This window comes from Arvicanthis niloticus, chromosome 15 (assembly GCF_011762505.2).
Source record: "Arvicanthis niloticus isolate mArvNil1 chromosome 15, mArvNil1.pat.X, whole genome shotgun sequence".
NCBI classification, from domain to species: Eukaryota; Metazoa; Chordata; class Mammalia; order Rodentia; family Muridae; genus Arvicanthis; species Arvicanthis niloticus.
Window position 1 is genome coordinate 34,207,201 of NC_047672.1, and position 19,585 is coordinate 34,226,785.

The 19,585-nt window shown below is 47.5% G+C and overlaps 3 protein-coding genes across 3 annotated transcripts in view; 2 read left to right on the forward strand and 1 right to left on the reverse strand.

The window, feature by feature from the left end:
- Snd1 (staphylococcal nuclease and tudor domain containing 1) overlaps positions 1 to 19,585 on the reverse strand; it is a 391,069-nt gene that overhangs the window by 42,734 nt on the left and 328,750 nt on the right. The window lies entirely within an intron of this gene.
- On the forward strand, positions 5,071 to 14,899 carry LOC143434481 (uncharacterized). The gene is made up of 2 exons (XM_076913206.1): positions 5,071 to 5,155; positions 14,452 to 14,899. Exon 2 carries the CDS (start codon positions 14,501 to 14,503, stop codon positions 14,897 to 14,899), a length of 399 nt encoding a protein of 132 aa, XP_076769321.1. The 5' UTR covers positions 5,071 to 5,155; positions 14,452 to 14,500.
- Lrrc4 (leucine rich repeat containing 4) lies at positions 15,560 to 18,034 on the forward strand. Its single transcript, XM_034518747.2, has 2 exons — positions 15,560 to 15,688; positions 15,859 to 18,034. Exon 2 carries the CDS (start codon positions 15,959 to 15,961, stop codon positions 17,915 to 17,917), a length of 1,959 nt encoding a protein of 652 aa, XP_034374638.1. The 5' UTR covers positions 15,560 to 15,688; positions 15,859 to 15,958; the 3' UTR covers positions 17,918 to 18,034.

Sequence of the window (19,585 nt, forward strand, 5' to 3'; positions counted from 1 at the left end):
GTTTTACCTTTTTTGAACACTAGTAGGCCGTACCATGGGGGCAGGGTGTAGTTCTTCCCTTGGCCAGCCAGTTTCTGGGATGTTCTTAACAGGCCTTTGTACTGTAACTCCCCCTCCTCTGTAACTAATTAGATGGACCCAAACCTGCTGGCAGGTGCTTTTCTACCCATGGTCTAAGGCAAAAAATTCACACATATTTCATAAGATGGCCTTTATAATTTTTCACTCTACAGGAACAAGGAAATGAAACATGTTTTTGTGAGCAAGTAGAAGATAAAAAAAATCATTAAAAAATGATTCATGTGTATAAAAGATAAGTCATACTGATCTCCTTGGTGGGTGGGCGTAGGGTCACTAATGGTTAAGACAGGGAGCCGATCATAAACTTGCCTTTGCCCACACACTGAATTATTTTAGGCAGGTCAATGACAGGGCACTAAATGGAGAACCACAAACTGAGTTATTCCATTTTCAATTATCTCTCAGCTCTTGATTATATTAAGGAGCAAGTCCCAGTGTGCTGCTAATCTGTCTTTAGCATCTCCTTAACAAAAGAGGGGCAGAGCCTTGAGGGCAAATGGGATTGCCAGAATTCAGCAATACTCTCCTTTAGTCTACACACTCTATTTGCTTTTTAAAACAGGCTTTCTTTCATTTATGGTATGTGACAGTTTTCCATTTAAGGAAATAAAAATTATTTCAGAAAGACGGGAGTGATCTTAAATGGAAATATTAAGGAATTACCAGATGGTGGCAGAGAGAAGACCATGCCATCGCAACGTAGGCTACCTGATTCTATGACAAAGACTTGCTGGGCAACCCATCCACAGCCACTCCCTCCTTCTACCTTCCCCTAGTGTGGAACCAGGAAATGCTGATTGGTTTTAGTTCTGTGCCGTGGCCCTCTCACAGACTAGGGTTCTAACATACATAGGAAAGTTAAATACGCACAATGCACAGGAAACCAATTTTACTAACATACGGTTATGAAAACGTTTTCTAAGAACCCACTGAAATAATAAATACATTCCCTTCTTTACCAGTACACTATGTAACAAGAGTTTACAACATGTCCAAATCCTACTGTAATTTCTCAAAAAGTTTTCCTTTATTTTTATTTTATGTGTATGGATGTTTTTGCCTGCATGTAATGTCTGTGTACCACATGCATGCCTGGTGCCTGCAGAGGCCAGAAGAAGGTGCTGGATTCCCCTGGGACTGGAGTCACAGCTGGTTGGGAGTGACTATGTGGGTGTTGAGAATTGAACCCTTGTTCTCTGGAAGAGCAGCCAGTGCTCTAAACCGTTGAGCCATCTCTCCAGCCCCTTCCTAAGCCATCATAATTTCAAAGGAGTGACAAGGATCATAGCTGTATTGGTTTTTTTACTAGGATTTGTTGCTTATATCCATATTCAAATGAAAAGCTAGGTTTTAGTTATGGTTAATAAAAATAAAGATGCATTTTCCTATGTAAATCCATTGAAGCTATAAACCGCAGCCTCAGTCTTTCATTGGGTGGGGCAGGAGAGTTCCCTTTCTGAGTCCACATATTAGTTTGGGCATGTCTTGCTGTCTGAATGATGTAGGTGGAAATGGTGTCAGATGACAGGCTTTTAGGGAATGGTTTTGTCATTATTTAAAAAATGGGAATCTATAGTTTTTCCTGCTGTTGGAGCTTTGTGTGTAAGTATGAAATGCCTGGAGTTATGGCAACCATCTTGCAGCCAAAAAAAGACACCTGTGAATCTGATTATGGGTCACATTTTTATTAAACTAGCCCACCTTATAGCTGCTGTACTTCTGGGACCAACTTTTCAGACAACATGATAATCCTCTTTATTAAAGCTAAACAGCTTAGTGTGACCCATGAATTTTTAGCACAGTTATATATGGCCTTTTTAACCCTGAAAGCTACATCACTGGTTCCCTTAACAGGAGCAGCAGGAGTTGTATCCCAAACTCATCTCTGTCCAGTCTCTCTTTTCAGTTTCTCCGGCTCCACAGTGTAGTAGAAGGTCTGTCTAATAAGAACTGACAAGGTGGAGGCCACAGGACGGCTGACGACATGGAAAGCTCTCAGCAAAGAATGCCACCGGAGGGCGGGTGCTCAGTGCAGACCTCCACTCCTCCGTTCCAGGGGTAGCTGCTGAGGACGGGGAGGAAGAGGGAGGGCCAGTTTCGAATAGTTCTGATGTCATGTGGCCTTTGGCAAGGTTTCAGATTCTTAACTGGTTCTGATCCAAACATCAAGGCAGGCACAATCCCAGTTCTTCTTAAGAGATCCTTTTTGTTTGTTTTTTCCCCAGCAGCCTATATCTACCCCTATTTCCTTTCTATCAGTGTGCAGATTTCTCAATTCGTAGCCATAAATCAGATAGGAAGCTTGGAGAAGACATCAGACAGACCCTATAATCTCTGCTAATCCTGTAATCGGGAGCTAAACCCAGGACACAAATGGATTTGCAAAATAAGGATTTCAGAAACTCAAATGGCATTAGCAGGCCTCCAAGACAAATGCACATGACAACCAAATGAGATCCATCAATACAGAGACATAGTCTACACTAAGCACCTGGAAAACATAACAGAGCAGACGCATGGCAGAGGCTGGCAGACCTCTGGAGTTGTCAGCAAAGCCATCTCCTCTTTCAAGAGAATTTTTTTCTCTGTTTTGTGTATATTTTCAAAATTTTGCTCTCAATGGATACATAATTGTACATATTTATTGACATATGCACATATTGTATAATGATCAAATCAGGGTAACAAGCATATCTATCACTTTACAAACTGAGTGGGTAAAGCATGTGCTGGCAAGGCCTGACAACCTCAATTCCATCCCAGAATCCACATCAAGGTAGGAGAGAGCTGACTCTGCAAGTGGCCCTCTGACCTCCCCACAGGTTCCCCATGGCATGCATGCCAAACACAGACATACACACACACACACACACACACACACACACACACACACACACACACACACACAGAGTTAACAAAGAGAAAGAGAAATACAATTTATTATTGTGAACTACAGTCACTCCCCCATGCAACAGAACCCTAGGACTTATCTGACCCACTGACCAACATATGTCTATTGTTCTCACCCCAACAAGGCCTTTTGGAAGACTGTGTCCAGTTGTTTGGGAATGGAAGAATAGGGAAAAAATGGACAGGAAATGAGAAGGGGAAGAAAGCTCTTTGTAAAATGCAAAAACAATGAGTGGCTCCAACAAAGTGAAAATAGGAAGGAGTTTAGGGACTGTGCTGCCTGGGACCCCTGCAAAAAACTGCAGAGAAAAGCTTTCAGGGCACTGGATTCAGATTTGCCGTCTACCTGACCTAGTATGGGACAAAGGCTTCTGGGATATGGTGGGCTGGCTTACTCTATGAAGTGTGTATCTTTAGGAGCCCACCTGCCCCGAGTACATTTTGTGTCTGTATGAAGTGTGGGGGAGAGGGTGCTTCTTCAAGCTGCAAAACTATCTGACCACGTGGGGCAGAGACACTGCAACACATAGATCTTAAATGTCCATGGCCTTACTTGAGATAGAGTATGGACCAGCCACTTGCTTCAGGAAAATGGGGAAATTTCCTCCCCCAAGTAGGGTGACATCTTTGTTCCTTTTTGGGAGCAGACACACCCAGGATAGAGAAGCACATGCCAGTGCAGGGAGTCCTACTCTGCTAGCTTCCATTACAAGGCAGCCCACCTCAGTCTACCTTAGTCTTCCCCTCCACACTGCTCACCTCAGTCTACCTTAGTCTTCCCCTCCACACTGCTCACCTCAGTCTACCCCTCCACACTGCCCACCTCAGTCTACCTTAGTCTTCCCCTCCATGCTGTTCTCTTTGCTTGGCCCTTCTTTGGTGGCTTCAAGAATAAAATAAGGGCATTTAGTCTGATAGGAAGGGGAAAAAAAAACCACTCCCAATTTTGTCTGATGTCATTGTCCTATTTGCCCACTCTGCTGACAGCATGACGTTGTTTCTGTGGACTGTGAGGTACTTTTATTCCCCGAATGTGGGTTACATGTGTAGGTGCTCTTCTATGTGGGTCCATGTGAAAATCCAAGGGTGACATTAGTTGTCTCCCTCAATTATTCTCCTCCTTCTCCATTGAGACAAGGTCTATCATTGCCTCGAAGTGCACCAATTTTGGCATTCTGGCTAGTCAGAATGTTTAGGGGATTTCTATGTTGAGATCAGACGCAGGTCCTCATTTCTGCCCAGGTTTTATATAAATTCTGGGGATTCAAACTTGGGTCCTCATGCTTGCACAGCAATCACTCTCTCCGCTGAGTCACCCATCTCTTCAGCTCACTCGTTTTTAGCCTGTATTTCTGTCACCAGTTGGACATCTGGGTCTTTGATCAACATATTCAAAATAATTGAGGTCATTGAGACATATGGAGGTAGCAAAAATTGTGAAAGGTGAGGCCTATATGAAACAAACAAACAAACAACAACAACAGCAACAACCCAGAACACCAATAATCTGAAATGGAGGTTCAGGGACAACTGGTGTTGGCTGGAGGAGGGCCACTCTTTGTGGCTGTCTCAGGAAGCCATCAGATGGAGAGGGAGATGAGCAACCTGCAGGAGGCTGACCACTCCCACCTACCCTCACCTGTCAGTCCTCTTGTCTTCCAGGCTTACATGTGAGTATAAGACCTTAGAAAATTCTTAAACACCCACTTAATGCTTTTCCTTCCTAGAAAACAGTGCTTAATGAGAATGGTCTCCTTCACCGAAGCAAGTGAGTCAAGCTTATGCGTTTAGAAAACTCATTAATAACAAAGAACATCTGAGAGAGACAAACTGTGGTGGCAGGAGCCAGCTCCTTAAGAGGCAGTAAGCATGGGGCTGGATAGTCACTAGTGCCTGTGCCTGCCTGCGCTTGGCTTCTATCAGCACCAGGATGCTTCTTGGTATTAGTTTGATGGAGTCTTACTCTGCAGCTGTCAGCTATGCAGGCACAAAGGGTCTTATTTCTTTCCTTTCTCAGGCATGAGGACAACAGGCAGCTTTAGTTGATGAGGAAATCAAACGGCTCAGGTTCTGCTGGAAGAAAGTGATGGACCGACACAGAAGGAAGCTCATGTGCAGTGTGGCTCCATGCCCCCAGGACTCTGGGGTCCCACCAGAGAGAGATGTGAGTGTCCCTACTTTGCTGATGGTTTGTCTGCTCACATTCACCTCCTTTCTTTCCTTCCTGCCCCTCGTCTATGCATAGACACAGCCCTGAATAGATCCCACTGACTGGCACTTGGAGGCAGACTGCCAGAGCCAGGCAGGAAGGGCAGAGCTCAAGCTGCTCTGTGTGTCTGGGATCCCAAGATGGTCTCTTTTTGGGGAGGGATCCCCAAAGTACTCTGTGCCAGCGCCAAAGCACCACCAAATTGCTTGGCCAGAGAGGACACTGGCGGGGGAGGGAGCGAGCCCTGTCCAGCTCACATGCTGCTCATTTGCACAAAGAGCCCTTTCAGAGTTATTGGCTGGCAGGGTTCCTCCTGGGCTTTTTTCAGTGCTTGTGCACAGAATACCAATCAAGCAGTCTCACTGGGCTGCCACACAAACTAGCCACAGTTACCAAGAAAGAGACACAGAATGACGGCTCCTCTAAGCGAGGCGAGGCTCCAAGGAGGTAGTCCTAGACCCTCAACTGGGTGGGGCTTCACTGTATTCACTAGAAGCAGAACCACCTCAGTCTGTAAAATTTTTACAGAAAAATTTTAAATGGTCCAAGACAAAAAGCTTTTAGGTGCTGCTTCTTATAGCACCTTTGGCTAGTAGTGACATAAAAACTGAAAGATGAGGATTTATGGTGGGGTGTATGGAGGCATTCTATGGTAGGAGAGAATACATTTCAAAAGACTCATGCTTGCTTTAATTAAAGAGAAATAAATCTACTTTTTGGCTCCAGTCAAACGCATATACTGTGATAAGAGGCAGTAAGTAGATAGGAGAAAATGCACATGTGAACAGCCCTGCTAACCAACTGACTAGGGACTCTCCAACCTGTCTAAACGAGAGTGAGATCTAACTATCCTAGCTCCTTTATTTTAAGTCCATCAACAGCCACATCCTCTAAAATAAAGGTGAGTTCCATTGGCAGCATCTGCAGGTAAAAGCAGCATCTGACATCATGGACCAAAGCAGGTAAATACAACTTCCCCAAAAAGTTATAATAAAAGGACGGAGCATCCAGGAACCTGGGTGGCAGCCAACCTACCTATAGCTCACTTGCTGACTCATGGGGAAGCCAATGGTGCCGCTGGTTCTGGCATTCCCAGGGCTGTACTCCCCCCCCTGCCACCCCCCCCCCCGCACCAGTACTCCTTTCCTTAGGCTAAGGGTAGGATGAAGAGAGGATGGTCACTATCACTCTAGCCACATGCTATGTGTCCTTTGATTCCCCCTAAGGCTCTGAAGACCCTAGGATGGGTCAATGAATGCATGATGGAAGGGAAGAAGCCAAGTTGCTAAATCATTTACAGAGCAGTAAACTGAAGTTATACCATTAGGAACTAGGGGGATCCATGCCATAGCTAAAGCTGGCAGTGTGGGACTGAAAACAATTGATGGATTATATAAAGCAGCTTGGTGGCCAGAAATGAAGATCCATCTACAAAAACAGCAAACAAATCAAGGAGGTTGACAGAGAGAAGGTAGTAGCAGCATGGCAGCACTCAATAGACTAGCAGGGTAAGAAAGGCTTGGAGGCTGTGGAAGAGCTACAAGAAACTACCCAAGAGGATCCAGCAGGCCAAGCTCAAGAGACTGAAAACATGGAAGTTCCAAATTTGATCATACTTCTTAAAATTAGCCCAAAATTGCAGAGTGAATGAAGACAGCACGCTTCCACTTACTCACACATTCTAAATACTGAATTCTAGTAAAGGGTGCCTAGAATATTCCTGGGAGAGTGGCCTTAAGCCTAGTAACATTGTTTTCCTTAAAAACATCTATAGTAGGTAGAAGAACAAGACGAAACATCTTTCCTTTAGGCAAAAGAAAAAAAAAATGTCAAAGGATCCAGGGGACCTGGGCTCCCAGTCAGACTTGATTCTCACTTGTCTGGTACCTCCTCTAGGGTGTTTTAAGTTAAATTAAGAGTTTGTTGATGGAACTGTTTGTTCTGCTGTCATGAAAAACTTAGGGACTGACAGCTATTAGAGAAGGGACAGAAGGAGATAGAAGCTAGGACTCCTTTTCACCCAGCCCCAACTGTGCTTAAGCTCAGGAGCTCAGTGGGGTATTTATAGCTGCCTTTAAATTTACCCAACTCGCCATAGAGAGAGGTAATGGGGCGCCCTTTACTGCTGCTAGTGGTGATTGTCCTAACATTCTTTAATTAGCAAAAAGCCTTGGCACAGCCACTTTCAAAGCATTTGATCTCACTGTCCTGGTGTTCTCTATTTCAGGCTCAACAGTCCTCACTCCCTTAGCAGAAAATGCACTTTAGCAAAATTGGAAATGACAGGCATGTGCAGATGTGAGTGCAGGTATGTCTGTAGACTTGTGTCCACACTTCAGCTCACTCCTCACATTCACAACCGCCAGAAACTTGTATGCCTTTATGTTGCCTCCATGAAACTGCCTCTCATGAGAGTCTGTCAGCAGGGGTTAGGAAAGTCAAAATTGAGAACTGGAGAGATCCTGAGATCACTAGGATCCTGGTGTTAGGAAAACAAAACCAACCAAAGGTAGTTTTCAACTACCTTTTTAGAGACTATAATGGAGCAGAGTTAGGACTGACTAATGGTGTCCAAGCTCTTCTCCTCAGAAGCCTAAGAACAGTTTTACTACTGAGATGAAGAACTGAGAAGGAAGGGCCAATGTTGTGCTTCCATGGGGGAGTGCAATGAACACAGACAAATACACAAACACCGTCATCTCTGGAAATGGTACAAAGTAAATAAAGCGAACACTGGTCAATGTGATTAAGACTGCTAGTGGGTTGCTTTAAGTCTGCTGGGAGACCTGCTCAAGAAGCTAGCCTAAGGACCCGGGAAAGAGCAATCTATGTTGAGGACAGAGCAAAATCCCAAAAGAAAGAATCAATTTAAGAATGTTTCAGAATATGATGACCAGTGCAACTGTTATGCTAGGAGTATGGAGGGGTTTGATAAATGTCATCACTGAGGTTGAAGGGAAGGGATAAAGGCTGAGGAGCTGTGGTAGGCATTTTGGTTGCTATTCAATATATGAGGAAAATGGAACATCTCAAGTAAATCAGTAACATATTCTGATGTAAAGTTACCAAGAGCACTTTAGTTGCTATGGAGAATAGACTACAAACAGCACAGGTTTTTACTAATCTAACAGAGATTACCTTAGCAGTTTTGAATATATGTTCTGTGGTCATGTGAGATGCTGACACGCTGGTAAACTAGCTTGTTTAGTTAGTGTGGGTGGGTGGCACCTGCCAGGCAGAGGCAGGCAGATCTTTTCATGTTGTAGGCCAGCCTGATCTACATAGAGAGTTCTAGGGCAGCCAGGGCTATAGAGTGAGATGATGTCTTAGAATTATATTAACTGTTAGAAATAGAAAAAACACTTTATACCTTGAAGTTTTAAATTAGGAGCAATGCCAAGAATAAGTAATCCTAAATAATAAAAAGACAACAGAAAGAGAATTCACTCAAAAACTGACTAGACAAAACAATTCTTTTCTATAGTAGCTTCCATACTAAAAACAATACATGCATCAGGAAGAGGTGGCACATGCCTTCAATCTCAGCATTCCAGAGGCAGGGGCAGGTGGATCTAGAGTGAGTTCCAGGACAGCCAGAGCTACAGAGAAACCGTGCTTTAAAAAAAAAAAAAAAAAAAAAAAAAAAAGAAAAAAAAAAAAAAGAAAAAAAAGAAAAGATCAATCAGCAAATAAATAAATAAATAAATAAATAAAAACAAACAAAACAATACATAATGTAGTTAGAGTACACATGTGGCTTTAACAGATACTACACATGTGCATCTGTGAAGCAATTAATTGTAGGTGTGGACCCCCGATTCACGACCTAGTTTGCACTTAGGGTACTTGATTATCCTGGTGGGCCCTAAATCCAACCAGAAGTGTCCCTCTAAATTATAGGCAGGAAAGAGAAGAAAATAGACAGTGTAACCACGGAGGCAGAGCCTGAGGGAACACACTTGACAAGACAAGGGCTGCCTCCAGAAGTCAAGGCCAGTCAAGATTCTCCAAGGAGCAAAGCCTTGCTAGAATATGAGCTTTGAGCTTCTAAACCTCCAAGAGAATTTGGTGGCTTAAGTCACTGACTATTATATGGAAATATTTTTATGGCAGACACAGAAATTCACTCATTACTTCTATAACCATAACAAAACTTCTTAAATCTACCCATAAACTGGTGAATCTAATGGTTTCTAGCTCACAGAGCTGTATGTGTTTACATCCTAAGTATCTAAGTACCTATCAACACCCAGAAAATGTTACTAAAGTTATTATTCTATATACAGGTGATTAAAAAAAGTAAACCTGGACGGGCCAGCATATTTGCAAAGGGAGGAGGGTTGTTCATGAGTGTTCTGCTGGACCTCTTTGATTGTTGGCCCTTATGTGTGACTGTGGCAAGAATGGCATCCCAAACTTACTTTCTCAAGAAAGGAAGAGAGTGCTAGCAGGCAGGAAGCTTGTCTTTTCACTCCAGCCCAAACACAATACCAGGCCCAGTGAAACTAGTCTCAGTTGAAAAAGGCCTTTGTATTCTGTATAGCTCCTTGTAATTTCCCTCCCTCTCGTTTTCTTGAGACAGGGTCTCATATATCCCAGGCTGGCTTCCAAGTTGCTATGTAGGATGAGTGTGAACTCCCGAATGCTTGGGTTATAGGTATGTTCCACCATGCCCAATTAAGGCAGTGCTTTTGTTTATGCTAGGTAGGCCTGAGCTACATCATAAGCCCAGCTCTCTGGAATGGTTATCAGCCACCCTGTCTTATTTCAGATGAGGTTTTAGAAAATTGCTCTTGCTAGGCTCTGTGGAGTGCCCCAACCCTGCCACATTCAATACTGGGGACAGAATCCAAGGCACTGGGAATGCCATGCTGGACATCTACCACAAGCTATATCGTGCTAGCCTATTTTCTGACTTCCTCCTTCTTTAGTTTAAGCACTTTCCCCTGACTTTCTTTACAAGAGCAGATTTTAGAGAAAACAACTTCCAGAGCATCTGTGTTGCCCTGAACCATCCACTCAAGGAAGAAATAACATTCTATTTATGACATGGGCAATAACAGCATAGCTTCACTAGGGGATCAGAAGCAATAAGGGAGCCTCCTCTAAGATGAACAGAGACTTCAATGACCAGGTGATCCCAGAGAAGAAGCATTTGCACATGAGTCCATGTGTGTACTCACTGCTCTGACTATTTCTATGTGGAATATTTTTTACATTTTTTTATCATTACAAATTCACCAACCAATATCTTTCCAATAATTTTCATATTATTTTTCCTTCTTTATTCCTGTCTCTGAAATCCCTTTTCTTGCTCTTACTGTGATTTTGTTCTTGTTGGACCTCCCCAGAAGGGACCCAAAAGCATATTAGGGGCAAGATGGTACCCTGCTATTGCTGGCAAACCCCATGAGGCATTATGGACATCTAGTGGCTGCTTAGGATAATGCCTCAGGGACAGACATATTAGCAAAGTAGGGAGTGGGCTAGCCTGACAGTCCTGGGTCCCTCTACATGAACAATCCTTTGACTTCTTATCAGAGACCCAAGTCATACCGAATGGCATATTAGCACTATCAAAACTCCACCTTTACCCTCAAAGCAGTAGAATATGATATGTCTGCTCACAAAGAACACAGGGCAAGCATTTGATAATATCTTCAACCCCAGGGTTTAAAGGCCAATTAGCCACATATCAGCATATTGCTAGAAGGAACCCAGATGAACAGACTTTGATATTAACTAGTCATGTGACTTTAGGGAAGTTGCCATGCCTTTTTGAGTTTCCTTAACATCAGTAAAGTGAGAGGCCAAGTTAAGAGGATCTCTCTCTTATCAGGATTCTTTAAAAATGAATACTCTGTGATCGATGCGCCCTTTTAATGACCGCTCTATTCCAGTCCTGCGGATGTTTACACTAACTGAAGGGAGCATTCTCTCCTCAACTCCATGGCCTAGCTCTAAGGCTAGGCTACAATCCCCAAAGATCAGCCTTCTTCCCAAAGCTGCCTGTCTGAAAAGAAGGGAAAATCATGGACTATGAGAAGTAAAAGAAACTTTCTAGTCCATGTCCCTTGATGTTATAAATCAAGGCATACTTCATTATGCATCATATCTAGTCAGAAAAACCAACCAGAACTCAGCATCCCAACTTCAGTACAAGGCCCGTTCTTCAAAACTGAATGCACCTTTAGCATTCTTTTAACAAACAGTGCCTATGTGAAACTGCCCATGTTCTCAGCCCAGTGTAGTATTCCTTCTTATTTAAGTGTGAGTTGCTGTCTCTTCTTTCTTAGTGGTACCTCTACAGATCCAGGCACCAGCCAGAACCACTAGTTGTGAGGGGCAAAACACCACAGGGAACTCAGTTTATCAAGAGTAGAAGCTGTAGGACTGCTTTGGGTCAGGAGGACTGTGAACTGCAGGTGCGCCAGCCTCTTCTTTAGTCTACTCTGTAGGTTCCAGGAACTTCGGAGGCCTTGTTGGCCCATAAAGGGTAAAGCAGTCCCACGTAGCGCTCCACTGAATTTGAGAACACGTGCTCTCATCAGTATCAGCAGCATTTAGTACGAGAAGATCTTGTTCCCATGTAGTGGTTTAATCCAACTCAGCCCACCCTCCCATCTACCTTCACAATTGGGGGGGGGGCAGCAGCTAAACAGATGGAACCCCAGTTTGCATCCTCGGGCAGGAAACCAGTTCAGGCAGAGCCCCTCTTCTGCCCAAGGAAGGAAAGGCATCATACTCCAGTGTACCACCCAGACCCTAGTGATACCCCTGTATGCCCTCCCACCCCCAATATCCCCAATAAAACAACACTTTCCCTGCTCAGTGGCAGCTAGGTCAAGGACAGAAGATTTCCCCACAGATCCCTGGGGTACCAGGCTCACATTTCCTGGGTCCACCAGACAGTGGTATCCTTCTTACTCAGGGCTTTAGTGAGGAGTTCAAAGGATTGGAGGCACATGCCTAGAACTCCTGAAGTTCAAAGGTTGAGTCTAGAGGATCACCATGAGTTCAAGGCCAGTCTAGGCTTTAAAACAAGGGAAAAGCCACTACAGAGACAAATGGAATTAGATTTTAGCACAAGGGTATGATTTACCTCAGTTTCTCATTTATCTCCTTGATCTCTCATCACAAGCGACATAAATTTACAGGACTTACTTTCTTACTTAGTCCTTTCTCTCATGCTCTTTCTGATTTCTCATAAACCCTTCACTGAATGATCAGTCCTTTCCCAACCTTGCCTCCACCACTGGCTTGTGCAGTAGAGACAGTGGGTATTTCTGTTAGGGATGAAATCAGTGGTCTCATGAGATTTGAAGACTGACTTGAAGAGCTGACTGTCACTATCTGGCAGCAGGACTGTAAGCAAATTACTGCTTGCTGGAGCTAAGTGCCTTCACCTGGAAAATGGAGACAACAGGAGGCAGTCATTTCACCAGTGCAGTGTAAGTTCTTAGTATGGTGGGCACACAAACACCCTAACAAGGACTGCCATGTGGAGGGTAAAATCTGACTGCATTACTCTGTAAGAACACTCTGAGGAATCATTTCCACACCCAAGTGCCCTGACACCGATCTGTGTGAGGCCTGTCAGGGTTCAAATCCTGGTGCTACAACTTTTATGTGTGTAAAATGTGTGCCACACACATTTATTTTACCCATTCAGAAAATGAATCATAAAGAAAGGACTCAAAAATATCATCTGTTAATGTTTTTCCTTGATAGCAAATGTAAACTTCAAGGTCTTGATGAGGGACAGGAATATTAAGTTTTGGACATTGGAACTTTCTAGGATTTGAAGAAGGTTTAGGTTTTGAAGCAGCAGATACTAATGAGATTATGGCTGTGGTAGAGTTCAGGAAGTTGGGAAATCCTGGGCGTCCTCATCCTTAAGTAACAGCCCACCTGGGAACAACAGGGTTAAACAGATACACTTGTTAGATAACAAGCCGGTAAGGGAGGAGAGGTGAGGAGGCAGTAAGGGGTGAGGCTGGATGGAGGGGATAGTAAGCCCGTGCCATGTTCTACTGGACCTACAGCTCAGTGCTGCAGAAACAATCTATAGGTTGTTCCACCCTCACATGGCTGAGGAAAGAGGTTCTTTTACGGAGGAAATGAGATGGCAAATGCTGACCTATGCTTTACATTATTAGCCTGTCAAAGCAGGGGCCAGAACTTCCCTTCCAGCAAGCTGCTAAGGGGCTCCCAGAGAGCGGCTGGTGCAGCACAAGGGGCAGAAGGCAGAAATCACCTTACTGGTCTGCATACAGGGGAGGAAAAGAGGGCAACAGGGAGGCAAGGCTGTGTGCAGCTCCATGAATGAACCATGGAACCATGGGTTGCACCATGAGTTCCGGGAGCTCACCTCAATCCTCCCCAGGTTGTCATTCCCCCACCTCCTTCGATTTGGTCTTTCTTTCCACTGTTTCCCGCCCCCACAGCCCTCATTAAGAAAACTATCATTTAAAGCCCTAGTTACTGTGGGAGAGGGGAAGGGGCAAGAAAGTGTGCGAGGGAGGGGACTGGAAGAACAGGCACTGAGTAAGGCTAAGCTCAGGGTCTTCTGACTCAACGGAGCCCTTGCGTCGACTCGGCTGCCTGCCCGTGGGTCCCCACCATCCTGCAGATCCAAACTCTGGCCGCGCAGCCAGGCACCCCGTCAGCATTCAGCGGGGGTGCGGATGACGCGGGCGCTCGCAGGAGGCCGGCCAACTGCTGCAGCCCCACCGAGGGCCGCCGCACCCGGGCCCCTGAGCCCGGCAGTCCAGGGGCTGGAGGGTGCTGAGTGGCCCGGGTGGGGGCCGCGCAGTCTCCCGCTGCAGCTCCGCACCGCTCCAGCCTATCAGCGGCCAACCAGCCGCTCGCTCCGACCTGACCAAAATAGCTGCGAATGCCTGCGACTAGTGCGCAGCCCCTCACTTGACGCTCACTCCGACTCGCTCGCCCGCTCGCCCGCTCGGGCCGCTCCGAACGTCTAGAGGGGGCGGGGAGGAAGCTGCCGGGGAGGGGGGGGGGTGGGGAGAAAGAAGGAAGGAAGGAAGGGAGGGAGGGAGGGAGGGAGGAAGGAAGGAAGGAAGGAAAGAGGGAAGGAAGCGAGGAAGGCAGGCAGCCCTCCGCGACTCGGGGCTGCGCGGCGCGGGCCGGCGCGCGCTGGAAGGCGCGGCGTTAACCCCTTGAGGGCAGGCGGCAGAGGGAGAGCGGTGTTAATACATAAGAGCACTGCATCACGCTAATCTTCTCCCTAGAACAGTATGCGTCAGCAGTACATTCACGTTCTGACTGAAGGACAAAAGGATGAGAGAGCAGTCTGCGTGGCTGCCGCCTGCAACACCGCGAGCCCGGCGCGAGGAGGAGACGGTGGGCGCCGAGCGCAGGGTCCCCGCTGCTGCCACCGCCGCCGCTAGCCAGCGGGGACCATGTTCACGGGCTTCGGAGCGTTTCCCGCAGCCGCTACCCCCACTGCTCACGCCGCTGTCTCCAGCGCTCTGGCCGCTGCAGCAGCCCGTTGGCAGCTCGGCTGCTGAAGGCTCCGGGAGCCCCAGAGGCGAACTCGCACTCTCCGCACAAAGCCGGGGCCGGCGGCGCGCCGAGAGCCCAGCAGTGGCGGGCGGCGGCGGGCGCTTGCGCGCTGCCGGGGGCTGCGGCCGCCGCCGCCGCCGCCGCCGGACCCGCGCCCGCCCCCGGACTCCCTGAAGGGGCCTGCGGTGCGGGCGCGACCGCGGGCGCTGCGCGCTCCTCCGTTCGCGGACCGGGTCCCAGCGCCACGTCCACGCCGCTGCTCCTCTGGGGCTGGACGGATTACCGCTCCTCGCGCCAGCAGTCGGCGGGACTGGAGAACTGAGCCCAGTTTTTGTCTTTTTAACCCTTCTGAGAAGAGGCGAAGAGAAAAGGGGGTGTGTGCCTAGGGAGGGCGAAGGCGCAGCGAACACCTCTTAACTCTCGCAGCCCCGCGAGCTCACGACTGCAATCAGCTGCCGCCAGCTCCGGGCGGCCGACGCCGGGAAAGCGGAGTGGAGAGCAGCGCAGCAACCAGCGAGCGCGGCCTGGGCGTCTTCGGGAGCGCCCCCGCACCCCCATCCCCCGCGGCGGCCCAGGGAGAGGGCCGGGGGGCCCCGGAGATACACTTTGGCGATGAAGCGCCTTCTCCCGCGGCTGGAGCAAGCTGGTGCCAGGGTCCAAGGACAAAGCAGGGAAGCGCTGGTGGCGCCGCTCCTCGGGCTCTCGGGGGGGCATGCACCTGCATAGCCCGCCGGGCCTTGGCTCTCCCTGGCGCGCCTCAACTCCGCGGCTTCGCCGGCTCCGGATTTACTAGAAGCCATTTTGTCTCCCCCACCCCTCCCCTCCCCTCCCCTCTGCCCTCCCTGCCCCCACTACTTCCCCCTTTGTTAATTAAAACTAAAGTCAGAATGGGAACGATGAGCCCGGCTCTCGTGGAGAAAGCTTAAGGACACAGCGCTAATTCTTTCCTGCTTTCCTTCCGAGGTAGGTGACAGTGAATTGGGTGGGGATGGTTGCAACGTGGGAGAGAGTCTTAGCTTTCTATGGGCTGGCCTTGAGGGTGGGCTGGTAGATGAGGGGCCGCTCTGTAGTTTCGCAGGGTTTTCCTAGGCCGATCTGCTTGCTAATCGCCCCCTCCCCACCTCCTTCTCCAGATGGAAAGAGGAGCTCCTAGCTCACTTAAGCCGGGGTAAGGCTGGTTCTCTTTTCCAAGCCAAAATCCCAGGCGATGGTGAATTATGAACGTGCCACACCATGAAGCTCTTGTGGCAGGTAACTGTGCACCACACCTGGAATGCCGTCCTGCTTCCCGTCGTCTACCTCACGGCGCAAGTGTGGATTCTGTGTGCAGCCATCTCTGCTGCCGCTTCAGCCGGGCCCCAGAACTGCCCCTCCGTCTGTTCCTGCAGTAACCAGTTCAGCAAGGTGGTGTGCACCCGACGGGGACTCTCTGAGGTCCCGCAGGGTATTCCTTCCAACACCCGGTATCTCAACCTCATGGAAAACAACATCCAGATGATTCAGGCCGACACCTTCAGGCACCTACACCACCTGGAGGTCCTGCAGCTGGGCAGAAACTCCATCAGGCAGATAGAGGTGGGGGCCTTCAATGGCCTCGCCAGTCTCAACACCCTGGAACTGTTTGACAACTGGCTGACTGTCATCCCCAGTGGGGCCTTTGAGTACCTGTCCAAACTGCGGGAGCTCTGGCTTCGAAACAACCCCATTGAGAGCATTCCCTCTTATGCCTTCAACCGGGTGCCCTCCCTCATGCGTCTGGACTTGGGGGAACTCAAGAAGCTGGAGTATATCTCTGAGGGGGCTTTTGAGGGGCTGTTCAACCTCAAGTACCTGAACTTGGGCATGTGCAACATTAAGGATATGCCCAATCTTACACCCCTGGTGGGGCTAGAGGAGCTCGAGATGTCAGGGAACCACTTTCCTGAGATCAGGCCTGGGTCCTTCCATGGGCTTAGCTCCCTCAAAAAACTGTGGGTGATGAACTCACAGGTCAGCCTGATTGAACGGAATGCTTTTGATGGACTGGCTTCTCTTGTAGAACTCAACTTAGCTCACAATAACCTCTCATCTTTGCCCCATGACCTCTTCACTCCCCTTAGATACCTAGTGGAGTTGCACCTACACCACAATCCTTGGAACTGTGATTGTGATATTCTGTGGCTGGCTTGGTGGCTTCGGGAGTATATACCCACCAATTCCACCTGCTGTGGCCGCTGTCATGCTCCCATGCACATGCGAGGCCGCTACCTGGTAGAGGTGGACCAGGCTGCCTTTCAGTGCTCTGCCCCTTTCATCATGGATGCACCCCGGGACCTCAATATCTCTGAGGATCGGATGGCAGAACTGAAGTGTCGGACTCCCCCTATGTCCTCTGTGAAGTGGTTGCTGCCCAATGGGACAGTGCTCAGCCACGCCTCCCGGCACCCACGAATCTCTGTTCTCAATGATGGCACCTTGAACTTTTCTCGTGTGCTTCTCATAGACACTGGAGTATACACATGCATGGTGACCAATGTGGCAGGCAACTCCAATGCCTCGGCCTACCTCAATGTGAGCTCGGCCGAGCTCAACACCCCCAACTTCAGCTTCTTCACCACTGTAACAGTGGAGACCACAGAGATATCACCTGAGGACATAACACGGAAGTACAAGCCTGTTCCCACCACATCCACTGGTTACCAGCCGGCATATACCACCTCTACCACGGTGCTCATTCAGACCACCCGTGTGCCCAAGCAGGTGCCAGTGCCCTCGACAGACACTACTGACAAGATGCAGACCAGCCTGGATGAAGTCATGAAGACCACCAAGATCATCATTGGCTGCTTTGTGGCAGTGACTCTCCTAGCTGCTGCCATGTTGATTGTCTTCTATAAACTTCGCAAGCGGCACCAGCAGCGGAGTACAGTCACAGCTGCCAGGACAGTAGAGATTATCCAGGTGGATGAAGACATCCCAGCAGCAGCGTCTGCAGCAGCAACAGCAGCTCCATCCGGCGTATCAGGTGAGGGGGCAGTAGTGTTGCCCACAATACATGACCATATTAACTACAACACCTACAAACCAGCACATGGGGCCCACTGGACAGAAAACAGCCTGGGGAACTCTCTGCACCCCACAGTCACCACTATCTCTGAACCTTATATAATTCAGACCCATACCAAGGACAAGGTACAGGAAACTCAAATATGACTCCCCCTCCCTCAAAAACTTATAAAATGCAATAGAATGCACAAAAAAAGAGCAACTTTTGTACAGAGTGGGGAGAGACTTTTTCTTGTATATGCTTATATATTAAATCTATGGGCTGGTTAAAAAAGATTATATTAAAATTTAAAAACAAAAAAAAATCAAAACAAAACTATTTTCTAACTTGTAAGTTCTATTTAAAGGTGGGGGGGAAGGGAACCTTGGCAATGTTGTGGGTAGGAGCCTCAAGTCAACTGGTGTAAGGTGGAAACTGCTAAGACAAAACAAACTGAAACAACCAACACCCCTAAAGTGGCAGGGTATGCTGCTGGGGTAGGGAGGGTAGGACTGCATCTGTCAGTTTTTACAAGATGCTTCACAGGATCTAGAAATACCATTCTACAGACATCCTTCTTAAGCTGAGAGCTGTCTTTACAGATCTATCTTATTAAAAAACGTAATTTTAAAAAAGCATCACAAATTTGTACTGTGCCAAAAGGTTGAGAGGCAATATTTTTTTTTCCTTCAGAGACAATGGGGAAGATAGATCTGTAAATATATTTTAAGTAGGAAAACCATCAAAATTCCAACTAATCCTTACAGGGGCTGTTTTCTTTGTACATGTGCACAAGTCCTCTGGGTTTGTGCCTTAAGACTGGATGTGTCTCCCCTGACAGTGCTTCAGGACAGCTTGGAAGGCAGGGAGCTGGCGTAGCTCTCAGTCAAATGCTTTCACATTGCACCAGATTCCTGCAGTTGGGCATAACCCACTCTGCAAGGCATGTGTCTATTCAGGGTTTCCCGGGAGGAGGCGGCCTGAAGGGGGTGCGGCACCGGGAAGAGGGAAGCAGAGCAGCAGAGGGGATGATTCACAGGAGGCCATAAATCAGCATTGTGCCGTGTCCACCTGTTGTTCCGGGTATCTGACAAATGATTGTAGACAATGATGACATTTTATGATTTTTTTTTTTTCAAAAAAGATCTTGCTTGTTTTAAGGTGGAAAAGGAGGATAGGCTGGGAATGGGGGGGGCACTTGGGGGAGTGGAAGCTTTTCTCATGCTTAGGATTTGGTGACTATTCTAAATGCTGATTCATTAGGGATTATTACAGCTGATGCCAACTAGTTGTGGTGATAGAGTGGGGGCAGAACATGAGTAGAGAGGAAAAGGAGAGCTAAAAAGGGCACAGGCTCAATTTAAAGAAGCCTTTGCCAACCAGGATGTTTTGTAGGGGGGCATGTTACAACAAAACTGACAAGGGGGAACACACAAATGAGTTCGGCATGGAGTTCTGCTGAATGGGGCATCGTGGAGGGAAGCTTCCCTCCCCTAGGCCTACCTCCAGTACTTACAAGCAGGGGCAAGATCTGTTATTCTGGTCCATTTAATGATGTAACTTTCAATTATTATTTTAGCTTTAAGAGGAAATAAAGGGTTCAGATTTGAAAGGGGGTGGTACGGGTCGGGGATGCCAACAAAAGAACACTGATTGTAATGTGAGAAAAGTGTATTTTTGTATTTTAATAAATATTGTTCAATTTTTAATTCAATGTCCCCAAAGGGTTAAATTGAATTGAATAAGATTCTGAACCTATATAGTCTTATAAGCATTGACCGAGTCATTTATATTTAAATGAAGGGGTGGGGGAGGGAGGGAAGAGGCACGACTGG